Below are 13,243 nucleotides of genomic sequence, written 5' to 3' on the forward strand. Positions count from 1 at the left end.
CCCCTGTGCCCCTCTCCTATCCCCCCTCCACTGCCCCTCCCCAGTGCTCCTCTCCTGTCCCTCGCCCCCACTGCCCCTCCCCTGTGTCCCTCTCCTACCATGCTGGGAACCCTGGCTTGGGTTTCCTCATTTCTTATCCTATTTTTTCCCACTTCTTCATTGACTTCCTTCTGGCAAAACCACCCACTAGCTTCCTGAAAATGGGGCACGTAAGCCGAATGTTTGAAATTGTAACTATCTGGATGTAGCTCTCCAACCTTCCCCCACCATGGTGCTAATTAGCTCAGGGGACCCTGTCATTCTAGAAATTCCTGAGCTTTCAGTTCTGGGAAACCTTAATTGTTTCCGGATGGACTTTCTCTCCCTCAGTCCCTCTGTTCTCTGCAATCTGTTCTTTGCCACCTGCGTACAGCTCCTGAGTTCATTGACTGTGTGCCTGTGGTAGGACAGGCTGTTTCTGCCTTACAACAGCAGTAAGGTAAACGAAGCCCATGGCTGCATGGGGTCTATATTCCAGTGGAGGGTGGCAGCCAATGAGTGAAAATAAAAAATACAGTAGTAATTAGCACCCTGCAGAGACCCAAGACACGACAATGATGTGTAGTAAGCCGGATGGTCAGAAGGGGCCTCTCTGAGAAGGTGGCATTAGAGCCAAAGTCCAGATTCTGAGGAGGAATTCCAGGATGACACCAGCCAGAGTCACAGGGCAGGAACAAGCTGAGCACAGAAAGAAGGTGTGTCCGGAGTGTGATATTGTAGACCAGGGAGAGGTGAGCAGAGGTGACTCATGTCAGCCTTGTGCCCATGTGAGTATGAAGTCCGCACTGGGAGGGCCATGCTGACCCCTGGGGTGAGTGTGATGTCTGCACTGGGCGAGGCCACGCTGATCCCTGGGGTGAGTGTGACATCCACACTGGGAGGGGCCATGCTGACCTTGGGGTGAGTGTGACGTCTGCACTGGGAGGCCCACGCTGACCTTGGGGTGAGTGTGACGTCCACACTGGGAGGGGCCACGCTGACCCCTGGGATGAGTGTGAAGTCTGCAGTGGGAGGGGCCATGCTGACCCCTGGGGTGAGTGTGACATCTGCACTGGGAGGGGCCACGCTGATCCCTGCGGTGAATGTGAAGTCTGCAGTGGGAGGGGCTATGCTACACACTGACAGCATGGATGCCCCAGGGCTGGTGTGGGGGGTGTGCACAGGAGTGCCGGCTGCTGCTATTTTTGTCTGTCTTCCTCCAGGCGGGGTTTGGTGCAGCCTCCTTGGAAGCCCGTGGCAGGCGGCCGGGGGCATCCCTGGGCCTGTTCCCCTGGGCATGACCTTATCTGTGTCCTGACACCCCAGCCTGCCGACTGCCCGCCCTGGGCCCACTGATACCTGTAATCTCCCTGGGGACACCTTGCGGGGACTGGGCCAGTGTCTCTGCTCTCTGACTCAGTCTCCCTCCCGCCCCCAAAGGAGGGACTCTCTCTGTCAAGTGTGGGCAGTCGAGATAGCGGCACTGACGTGTGTGTGGATGGCTGGGAAGGGACGCTGAGCCCCAGGCTGAGGGCACCAGCCTCAGAGTAACTGGGGTCAGCCCTGGAGCTGTGGGCCCTTCGTCCCCCTCCCTCTGCTGCTTGTCCATCTGTCCTGGACCGTGTGCATCTGTTGCTTGGGACGGAGACAGAAGACTCCGGGTGTGTAGGCAGATCCCTTGCCGCTGTGCGTGCGTGTGCCCGGGACATGAGGGTGCCCGTGCGGGTGTGAGATGTGCCCATGTCCGCCGTGAGGATGACCGTGCGCCTTACGGCTCCCCCAGCCAGGAAGAGAGGGCGACCTTAACGAGCCAGCAGGCACAGCGACACCATGGCCTCGGCCACCTCTGTGAGCAGCCTCCTGGATGAGGTCGGCTGCCCCATCTGCCAGGGCACCCTCAGGGAGCCGGTCACCATCGACTGCGGCCACAACTTCTGCCGCGGCTGCCTGACGCGCTACTGTGAGGTCCCGGGCCCGGAGCCAGAGGAGTCCCTCGCGTGCCCGCTCTGCAAGCAGCCCTTCCGGCCGGCAGGCTTGCGCCCCAACTGGCAGCTGGCCAGCGTGGTGGACAACATCGAGCGCCTCAGGCTGGCGCCCATGCCGGGCCCAGATGAGGACGTGTGCGGGGAGCATGGGGAGAAGATCTACTTCTTCTGTGAGGATGACGAGACGCAGCTTTGTGTGCTGTGCCGGGAGGCCTGGGTGCACCGGGCTCACACGGTGCGCTTCCTGGAGGAGGCGGCCAGGCCCTACCGGGTAAGTCTGCCTCGACTGCTCTGTCAACGCACGGGCGACAGAGCTGCGTGTACAAGACGGGTGTTTGTGTGTACGTGCGTTCTTTGTTGTTCACTCAGGGCCAGTGCGTAACAGCAGCTTGGTGAATACGGCCGAGCGGCCAGAACCCGAGAGGGTGTGCACTCGGGCCTGGCGGGTGTGTCTCAGGACACGGGGTTTGTGTGTCAGGGAATGTGCTGCATGTTCGCCAGTGTGCCCGGGGACTTCCGGGGAGGGGTGCTGAGTGTGTAAATGGGAGTGCTCCTGTCGGTGAGTCGATGGACGTTTACAGGCAGGCTGGGTAAACATATGTGGGGTGCAGTTTTATCTTTCATTTAATCTGTGCTCTTTTTAGTCACTCACGCGCTGTGTTCCTGTAAATGTGGGTGTCTGTGTGCATTTCATGGGAAGGGTCCTAACTGAACTTCTGAACCTACATCTACGTGTGTGTGCCTCTTCCTAACTCTATTCTAGAGCAAGCAGTGTTAAAACCAATTTATGGACACTTTTTGCACCCTCCAAATTTCTTCTCCCCTCCGGAATCATATGCGGGAAATTGATTGTATTCACAAGAAAGGATTGTTTGAATTCATTCTTCTGGAGACAAGTGAGAAAGTTGGAAAACTTTCAAAGAAGGGCGTATCTGGTTCAGGGCGGACCCCACAGACAGCTTACCAGAAACAAGTAACTCAGGGTGTTTATCCTGAAGACAGGAAGGCTCAGGTGGGGAAACCGAGTCACAGCCTGTGCTGACACAGGTGAAGAGGACAGCTAGGATCAAAATTCTCAGTGAGCAGTAGGAAAAAGACCCCTCAGGTTGCCAACCCCCTGGAGGCAGGGGGTTGGATGAGGTGACGCCTCTTAACAAGTCAGTACTTCTGTCTTAAATAATGCGTGCTCTTTCTCTCCAGGAGCAGATACAGAACTGTCTGGAGTGTCTAAGAAGAGAGAAAGAAGAGATTCAGAGAATCCAGGCAAGAGAAAACCAGAGGACCCAAGTCCTCCTGGTAGGTCGGCGTCCCTTCCCAGACCCCTCTCCTCTGACCCAACCCAGGTGACCTAGATGGAGGGCTTCCTAGTCATTCTAAGTGTGAACCCTCACTCACTCATGCAAATCTCTGGCCTGAATTTATTTTTCTGTGAGGTGAAAATCGTCACGACCTCACGGAACTGCCATAAGAACCGGACGAGATTGTGTGGATAATGAGCTCAGAGCCCCGCACGGAGCACACACTGTGAGGGCAGAGGCGGGTGTCCCAGCACCTCCCCGTCACCGCCCCTCAGCCCTGCACGCATAGAGGCCCCAGCAGACGGGGCCACGGCCGTGCTGGGAGATCAGTTCAAGGGGGGAGGGATGCCGTACTGTTTAGGGACCTGGAGGTGGGGGCTCCAATTTTCCACCAAACCGCAGAGGGCATGGACCTGGGCGTGAACCAAGGGAGGAAAAGATTGCCGAGGAAGGGGAAGAAGGAGGAGGAGTGACACCCTGGCCTCTTCTGCCCTCCAGTCGCAGGTGGCCACCAAGAGACAGAAAGTGATTTTCGAGTTTGCATGTCTGAGCCAGTTCCTGGAGGAACAGCAGAGCGTCCTCCTGGCCCAGCTGGAGACCCTGGACACGGAGATCGTGAAGCAACGGGAGGAGTTCGATGTGCTGGTCAGTGAGGAGGTCGGCCGCTTCAGCAGCCTCATCTCAGAACTGGAGGAGAAGAACGAGAGGCCGGCGCAGGGGCTCCTGACGGTGAGGCCTGGCCCGAGTGCTCGCCCCTGAGCCCTGCATCTGCACCCCTCGCTCCCAGGCCTCGACTGTCCGTCCCACTGCACATAGACAGGGAGGGCTCTGTTCCTACCGACCTCTCGGGGCGGCGGGGGGGCGGGTTGTGAGGGTCCAATAGGAAAGTGCAGCTGACCGCAGCTCTTGGAAAAGCGTCGGGTGTTTTGCCGATGTCCGGAGCTCTTCCAGGGCGCCCCAGGCCGTGTCACCCCACCAGTCAGGGAGTCCTTCCCCGTCCATTTCAGTTCTGCATATGGGAGGGAGGACCTGGGGGTCCCAACAGGCCTCAGAAGGGCAGCATGCTGGGGGCGCTGAGAAAGCCGGCGGCCGAGTCACTTCACCGTGTGGATTCGTAGGATACAGGGCTTGGCCTCTGTGATCCTGACACCTCGTTAACTCAAGCTCTGCAGCTCTGGGGTAGGGGGCCCTTTGCACACCTGGGAACATGGTATTTGTCTTTCCTGGGTGTAGGAAGGGGAACTGATCTGCTCTCCCCTCTCTCTCGTAGGACATCAGAAGTACTCTGCTCAGGTGAGTCGTGGGCTGCCTCGCTGCTCCCACTGTGCACACAGACACTGCGCTGTGTGTTTGCTCACCGCACCCTCACGCCAGGGCCGAAAGCCTGCACATAAATGGCCCTGCCCTCGGATACTTGTCCCAGTGCAGCTGCCGAGAGTGTGCAGCGGGTCCATCCCCGAGGAGGAAGGTCTGCCTGCGGGAACCGCACTCCGCGCCCGGTCAGCAGGCGGCCGGCTGAGTCCGGGGCACCGCTATGGGGGACGATTCCCAAACCCTGACCTCTGTGTGCCCCTAGATGTGAGACCAGGAAGTGCCGGAGACCAGAGGCCGTGTCCCCTGAGCTGGGCCAGAGGATTCGGGACTTCCCGAAGCAGGCCGCCCCACTGCAGAGGGAGGTGCAGACGTTTCTGGGTAAGAGGACCCGAGGGGCCTGGGCCAGGCTGCCCCTAGAGTGCCACCTGGCAAGGCTGGCACCCTCCTCCGGGGCCTTGGTGCCCCTTATTTGCACATCTTCATAAAACCTGCTTGTCAGGGTAACGTGACACTGAGGAGAGATAACGAAGGTGATGGTTTCTGAAAGGATTAAACTGATTTGAAAAACAAATAAATCTGACCCATTGGCATTGACCAATATAAAAAATAATGATCAAGAAAACCTGTCTTCTCACTAATTTAAAAAAGAGGCATTTGTAATGCATGGGAAGTTTTTTAGTTGTTTTGATGTTTATTTTTGAGAGAGAGAACGATGGCACATAAGCAGGGGAGGGGCAGAGGGAGAGGGAGACGCAGGATCCAAAGTAGCTCCAGGCTCCGAGCTGTCCGCACACAGCCCGTGCAGGGCTCCAAGCCACAAACCAGCATCCTGACCTGAGACCATGACGCTTAACTGGCGGAGCCACCCAGGCGCGCCTTGCATAAATTCTTTTGTATACAGTCTATTTATTTATTTTGAGAGAGAGACAGGGAGAGGGCGAGCGGGGGAGGGGCAGACAGGGGGAGAGCGTCCCGAGCAGCTCCCCGAGGCCAGCACCAGGCCCACAAGCCGGGAGTCGCAGGCTCGGCCGCCCCTGGATGGTGAGGCTCTGAGGCAAACGCTGTTAACCGACAACCACAGCACCACTTCTCTCCGCCCTGCGTGGCTGAACTCTCGCCCTCCCCTTGCTCCCGCACGCGGGCAGGAGACCCCGGTGGGGACTGTGCCGCCTTCCTGGGAGAGGCGAGGTGACGAGCAAAGGGGTGGGTGCTCCGAAGGCCTGCGCCTCTCTGCCCGCACCCCCAGGACGGCGGGGAGGATGCCCCTGGTCTCCGGATGGCCTGCCCTGCGGAGGCCGCACTTGGTCCCTCCTGCAGGTCCGCCCAGCAAGCCGGCTGTGAAGGGCATTTCACTCTAATCGAAGGCTGACTGTTGCCTATTCCAGAGATTATTCCCAAGAAAATTAGAAATAAACTACCCCTTATCCGCTCTTGGAGTAGACGTTTTCGGGAGCACCCTCTATGTCCTGGGCTCGGGGAGGCCCTCCCCGGGTGAAGGCAGTGGCCCACGACCGCACCCTGGGGTCCTGCTAGGAGCCCTCCGCCATCAGAGTCGCGTTCCGGCCTCGGCAAGCGCTGCGGGGGCCCGAGCCCGGGTTCAGATCCACTGGTCCTCTTGGTCCCTTCCTTCCCCGGGGCTGTTTCTTCATCGTCGAATGTTGTGTGGTTTCGTGAGACTAAGGGGCTCTCCTCCTGCTTTGTGTCCTCTTCACAGACAAACTCTGCTTCGAGTTGGACTATGAGCCAGGTGAGCGTCAGGACGGGAGGGCGTGGGGAATCCGAAATCGAAACGGGTAAGTGTGTAAGCTCTGTGCTGGGCACCGCCAGACATGAGGAGCAGGAAGAAATGTTATACGGGACCGGGACAAGGTGTATCAGGGAAGGCTTCCTGGAGGAGGGGACTCTGATCTGGTTCTGAAAGAAACAAGTGACCCGGTGACACGCACGCTGCTGTGCGTGATGTGCACAGTGACACTAGCAGGTGGGAGGGAGGGCTCTCGGGTCTTCTCCGGAGGTGAGGAGTGAGCTGCGTCTGCCCCTCTGGCCTCTCCGCACAGCACTCCTGTCCCTGGACCCCCGGACCTCCCACCCGAAGCTCCTGCTGTCTGAGGACCACCAGCGGGCTCAGTTCTCCTACAAATGGCAGAGCTCGCCAGACAACCCGGAGCGCTTCGACCGGGCCACCTGTGTCCTGGCCCGCAGTGGCTTCACCGGGGGGCGGCACACGTGGCTGGTGAAGCTGGACCTGGCCCACGGGGGCAGCTGCACGGTGGGCGTGGCGCGGGAGGACGTGCGGCGCAAGGGCGAGCTGAGGCAGCGGCCGGAGGAGGGCGTGTGGGCCGTGCGGCTGGCCTGGGGCTTCGTCTCGGCGCTGGGCTCCTTCCCCACGCGGCTGGCCCTGGAGGAGCAGCCCCGGCAGGTGCGGGTGTCCCTGGACTACGAGGTGGGCTGGGTGACGTTCGCCAACGCTGTCAGCCAGGAGCCCATCTACACCTTCACGGCCTCCTTCACCCAGAAGCTCTTCCCCTTCTTTGGGCTCTGGGGCCGAGGCTCCAGCTTCTCCCTGAGTTCCTGAGAGGGCACAGCCTACTCCTCCAAGTCCAGGTTCACCTGGGGGAACAGAATGCAGCCGGGTGAGGACTTGGCAAGGACCAGGGGGTTGCCCCGCAGTCTGCTGATGCAGCTCTTTCCCGGACCCCCAGCGGACGCCAGTGCATGCGGGGCACAGACACTGGCAAGTCCCGGGTCTGGAGCCACAGACCAGGCCCTAGACCAGCCCGAGACCGACCGGCTGTGTCATCTCAGCAGGACACGTGTGTCTTCGTCAAGTCTTCTCTGCAGAATCATTCCCCGCGTGCTGACCGTGAGCCAGGAAAATCTTCGGCATCTGAAGGAACTCGCGCCCCAGAGAGAAGACATGGCAGTGGCGTTGACGGGAGCTGGGGAGGGGCCTCTCTGGCTGTTGGGGAGCTCAGAGGACAGGCCCGGCTCCCCGGAGGGCTTTCTGGAAAGGACAGCTCTGAGAGACGAGTGTGCTTGGTGGGGAAAGGAAGAAGGATGGCTGACCGGTGGCCCCACGAGACCCTGACACCACTGAGGCCTCCTTCCTTCACCTGGGGGGCTCTTCCGCCTGAGACCAGGGTGTGGGCCTTGCTGGGAGGCCAGGCCGGAACCCGCGGACCCGATTTTCCCTGCAGAGAGTCTTACTCTGCTCTGGTGATCACCGCCTGGGGCCTGGAAAGTGTGGGCAGGGGTGAGGCTCAGCTGCGGAGCTGAGATGCAGGGGTGCAGAATCACAGGTGGGGCGTGGGCTGGGTCACCTGCACCAGAGTTGTTGAGGCTCCAGACATCAGGGGGAGAAGAGGGGGCCAGGCTCAGGGAAGGGCATGCAGAGAGCGCCAGGAGAGACCCAGGCGCGTGGAGCAGGGGCTCCATCTGGTGGGGCTCTGGGACGGGGACAAGCACTAGAATATGGAGAAAAACGTCCGTCGCCCCAGCTGGGATGTTAGCTCCTGTTTGCAATAAGAGCATTGAGCATTGTCCTCACACATTTCAGGCATTGTCTTCCTTTCTGCTGGGACACGGCCCTCACCACAACCTCTTCAGCATTCTCTGTTCGCTCTGCTCTCGCACCAAGTACACGCTGGGCCACCTCCCCACTGTGCCCAGGCCAGCAGGTGGAAGAGGTGAGGGTGCCGGGAGCAGGCACTGCCAGGGGGCTGATCGCTACCTCTGGGCACGTTCATGGTGCCTATAAATTAGGTTTCATACAAAACATTGTACACTCAAAACCACAGACACAGAACAAGTCTCTGTATGATAATACACCTCCAAAGCCCTGAAACTGGGATTTCCACCAAAAAGCAGATTGTGTTTTTCTGTTTCATTTTACTGGTGTGAGTAGGGTCTAGCCCCCGGGCTCCCCACCTGTGCCCGGCCCCTAGCCCTGGCCACTCCACGAGGCCCGTGCTCTAGGGAAGGGAGCCGAGGCCTAGTGAGTGTGGGTTGTGTGTGCTTCGGAGACAGTCGTGATCCACGTCTGACTAACGGGTCCTGACCAGCCTGTGGCACTGCCTTGTGTGAAGACAGGCATGATGAACAAGCGCGGCCACACTCTGCGTGACTGGGACTCAGAAAGACAGTTGTATTTCTCACTGCCAGTGCGTGGGAACACTCACGTTGCCCATCCACCCCTCACGCCTGCTGGCGCGACTTTCCTTGACATTTACCCGACCTGGAGTGTGGTGTCCATGCAGGGGAAGAGGTAGATCCTGAAACACGGTGACCTGATGCAGCTCCATGCTCTGCTTGTCGCAGATCTGCCCTCGGGGTCCCCTCTGCCAAGGGCCGAGGCTCCCCACCGCGCCCTGCACCTGAATGCTTTCACAGCGCCAGCTCTCCATTACCAAGAACGGAGGCTCTCTCTCAGGTTAGCTCAAAATACTAGGAAAACAAACATGCAAATGAGGACAATGGGATTTTTCCTCCCCAGGCCTCATAGGAAGCTACGGTCGGGGCACTGAGGGCACAAAACCAGGCCGCAGAGCAAGGACAAGAGATTTTTAAATGCTAATAATAATAGCAGACGCACACAGCCCCCGGCCAGTCAGCGTATTAAGTATTTTATACGCTGACTCACCACGACCCTGTGGGGTGGGCTGACAACTGTCCTAAACGAGCAGGTGGCGAGGAGCAAGCAGGCACACCCCATGGCACACACTAAGGCTCAGGTGGTGTGGCGCCGTGCCCTCCCTCACGGACTTGCACCTTGCTAGAAGAGGACCCGGGGCCCAGAGGCAAGGTGACCCTGGGGCCACTCTGCAGGACGGGTCACGGACACTGGCTCCACCACTCGGCACGTGCGGCTCTGCTTTCTTCCATCGTGGCTCCTCCTGCGCCTAGTGATGTGTTCATCGTGGACCCATTTTGGATTTTCAGGAGAACCTGACATTCAGTGAATTGTCATCTGGCCGTGCAACTGCTGGTCGGGCCGGCACAGGACAGAGGGCTGGGCAGGCCCTGCAGGGGGGAGAGACCCTGAGGGTACCAGCCTCCTCCGAGCCCTGGCGGGATACTTGTGGACAATTCTGTGTGACGTTAGTCCCAGCCAGGACACAGGCGTTCTCTGCTGTCACCTGCAGGGCTGCTCTGGACGAACGTCCTATTCCCTGATTCCAGGTCTCCTGTTCCTCTGACGCCCACAGCTTCCTGCCAAGTCACTGTCCCCTCCCTTTTCTGAACATCCTCAGCGGGGCCTTCTTAGAGTCCTGCCCCGGCCCCCCACTCCCTGCCCTCAGTCCATGCAGCACGAGAGTCAGAGGGGTTTTCCTTAAATGCTCCATGTTGCTCTCCACACAACCATCTGTGAGGCTGCTTGTGTCCTGGTGTGACCCTTCCAGCTTCTGCCCTCCCTCATTCCTGAATATTCCAGAATAACCAGGTCAGACTCCTCGCACTGATACAAATGTACAGTGGCTGTTCCCTACCTCCTGCTTCCCTTCTTGGAGCCTTCCCTGCCTTGTGCTCACCTCTCCTTCCCGCGTCCAGTCCTCACATCCCCCTCGAGCTGACCCGGGACCCAGCCCCACTCCGCCTCTGCTCTGAACCCCCTGTCCCTTAGTAACCTTCTTCCGTAGGTGTTTCTCCCGGCTCTGCAGCCAGACCACAGGCTTCTGTATGGAGAAGCAGAGTAAGAAGGTAGCGTTAGCACATCCGAATGTTTACAGGTGCACACACCAAGCATGTATGACGACACCCGCTTCTTGCCACAATCCCCCAGGCACCATTGCCCCCTTTCGGTTCCAAGCAACTGAAGACCTTCTCACGGGGCTGCAGGGCTCTCTGGGGTCAGGACAGGACTTGAACTCAGCTCCAAGCTCTTTCCACCCTGCAGGACAGCACCACCTCCTCGTGGCTACGTTTTGTTCTTCACCTCCCTCAGCGCTGAGACAGTCCTGCTCATGTCAGCAAGGACGACAGACATGCATTAAAGGCTCTTTCTATTGAATGTGGAGCTCCAAGGAGGGCCTTGTACTTTCTGGAAGTTCGTCCATGCGTCCACTTAACAAAACTTCCTGGACACCAGCTATGAGCCAGGCACTGACCCTGACACTGAGGACACAGACGACTGGCATACTCACTCCAAATAATTGAACTATAAATGTATTATCCACTGTTCTGTACGAGCCACCACAGATTTGGGGGTCTTAAAACAGTATTGCAGTTTTGTGGGTCAGAAATGTCAGGACAGCTGAGCGGGGTCCTGTGCTCAGGGTCTGATGAGGCTGCAGTCCAGAGCCACCTGGGCTGTGTTCTCCTCCAGGGGCTCAATTTCCAAGTGCATTTCAGCTGTTGGCAGAGTTCATGTCCTCGCAGCAGTGAGACCTGCTGATGCAGGCTGTCCGCTGGTCCTCGTCACAGGCTGCTTCCTTCGTCAGCCTGGCCAGGGGGCCCTGGAGTGGGTCTGCCATGAAGATAACGAGTAGGTGCCAGGTGAGCGGTGCAGACCTGACAGCCCCATGCGCCCTGGTGGCCTCACCCACTGGTGAGCTCGGGTAGGTGAAATCACGAGAGGCGGGTACTGCCACCCATTCACAGGGGAGATGGAGACCCTGGAGCCACCTGTGCAGGGGCAGCCGTGACCATGAGCATGAGGCTGGTCCAGGAAGGAGGCTGTGACTACCGTCCACGGGTCAGAGGGTCTGGCATCAGGTCACAGCTGTGGAGACGAGAAAAGGGGGTCATGTGCAGGAGATGGGAGGGGACACTCTGGGCAGACCTGGCCGGAGGCTGGACAGGCTGGAGGAAGGAGAGACAAGGTGGCCCGGGGCCGAGCAGCTCAGAGCCGCTGGGGATGGCTGGAGAAGGGGGGCCAATTCTTTCCTCTAACTTGGGGAAGGTGGCCTTGAGTTTCTGTGGGTGCTCCTAGAAACAAGGAAATCCTTCAGTACATCCTGTCGAACCTTCCACAGGCCAAATAGCATGAAGGTGCAGGAGCCAAGGGAGCAGTGACCCCCTAGAACTCAGGGGAGTCGGTGCGCAGCTCTATGCTTGCATGGGCGCATGCGGGACCTGGGCGGCTCCCATGTCCAGAAGGTCGCCAGCATACGCACAGACAGAGAAGGACAGCGAGAGTCACAGTTGACTCTCAGGCTGCTGCCCCCCAAGTCCCCTCCCCAGCTTGCTGCTGGATGCCACCCTGGGGGCGCCCACAGAACTAGAGCACATGCACCTGTCCTCAGCAGCCTGCACTTGGATGAGCCACCACCGCGTGGGGCGGGGAGCCTGTCCCTCTCACACTGCCCCAGGGTCAGCACCTTCAGTGTGCTGGCGCCCAGCCTCTTGGCGGCCAGGCTGCAGAGCTGCCTTCGTGCCAGGAGATGTCCGGGATTCTGGCACCTACGCTGGCACGTCCTCCAGCTGCTCTGGCCTCCGGCTCAGCCCCCAGCCTGTGGGTCCCACCGTCTCCCCGAAGCTGCAGAAAAGGGGACTCCCTGAGACTCAGCATCGGATGGTTCCCTCCTCACCCTCCAGCCTCTGAATATTCCTTTCAGTCCTGTTCCCCATGTGGCATTCTGTCCGCCATGCAGGGACACCTCCCTCTCCACCTCATGCTCATGAGCACGCACATGCACGTCGCACGTGGGGGTAACACACCCGCTGGATTCCCCCACTGCTGCTTGGAAGGCCCTCCAGATCAGGGGTGAGTGAGGAGAGACCCCACGCTGAGGTGAGCAGGAGGACAGAGACAGGGTCTCGGGTTTGTGCCGTGATTTTCCACCATAAGCTGCGCGTCTCCTCGAGCCTCATGGCCTGGGTGCAGCAGGATGGCCTCCTTCTTGCGTTGACACCTCACGAGGGTCAGAGGGTGCGTGATCCAAGGCTTACAGCCAGCAAACCCCGGCCAGCCCCCCTCCCAGCACGCACATCGGGCTGCTCCAGAGACGCACAGGGGCAGGAACAGCGACCAGGGCCCCCAGGACTCTTGGAGGTGGCCCTTTCCAGGTCTCAGCAAAACGCACCTGCACTGCACAAAGTCTGGCCTCCTCCTGCGCCCAGAGCCAGCGATGCTCCCCAACATCTTTTTTGAACCTCCTATTCCTGTGATGAAGCTGCTCCTGGAGACGTGTACACGCCAGTGTCAGCCCCAGGGTGTGGGGGGCGCTCCATGGGACACACATGGGGGCCCTGATCCCGGATGAAGCTGAAGCAATTTTCCACCCAACACCAGAGAGTCCTGGAAGCGCCGTGGTTGGGGTGAGGGGAGAGCTCAGTGAGTGGAGGGCAGTGGGTGAGGGAAGAGCTCCCTGGGTGAAGGACGGTGGGTGGGGGGAGATCTCTGGGTGGAAAACAATGGGTGAGGAGAGTTCCCTGGGTGGAGGATGGTGGGGGGAGAGGAGATCTCACTGGGTGGAGGACTGTGGGTGAGGGGAGATCACTGGGTGGAGGACGGTGGGTGAGGGGAGAGCTCACTGGGTGGAGGACAGTGGGTGAGGGGAGAGCTCACTGGGTGGAGGACTGTGGGTGAGGGGAGATCACTGGATGGAGGACGGTGGGTGAGGGGAGATCACTGGGTGGAGGACTGTGGGTGAGGGGAGATCACTGGGTGGAGGACAGTGGGTGAGGGGA

The 13,243-nt window shown here is 59.4% G+C and overlaps 1 protein-coding gene across 1 annotated transcript; it reads left to right on the forward strand.

Moving 5' to 3' along the window:
- Nucleotides 1-1,690: 1,690 nt before the first annotated feature.
- Nucleotides 1,691-8,192, forward strand: TRIM10 (tripartite motif containing 10). The gene is made up of 7 exons (XM_029945092.1): nt 1,691-2,274; nt 3,204-3,299; nt 3,800-4,030; nt 4,572-4,594; nt 4,878-4,993; nt 6,330-6,362; nt 6,673-8,192. Exons 1-7 carry the CDS (start codon nt 1,849-1,851, stop codon nt 7,188-7,190), a joined length of 1,443 nt encoding a protein of 480 aa, XP_029800952.1. The 5' UTR covers nt 1,691-1,848; the 3' UTR covers nt 7,191-8,192.
- The last annotated feature ends 5,051 nt before the right edge of the window (nt 8,193-13,243 follow it).

Source organism: Suricata suricatta, chromosome 7 (genome assembly GCF_006229205.1).
Source record: "Suricata suricatta isolate VVHF042 chromosome 7, meerkat_22Aug2017_6uvM2_HiC, whole genome shotgun sequence".
Lineage (NCBI taxonomy): Eukaryota > Metazoa > Chordata > Mammalia > Carnivora > Herpestidae > Suricata > Suricata suricatta.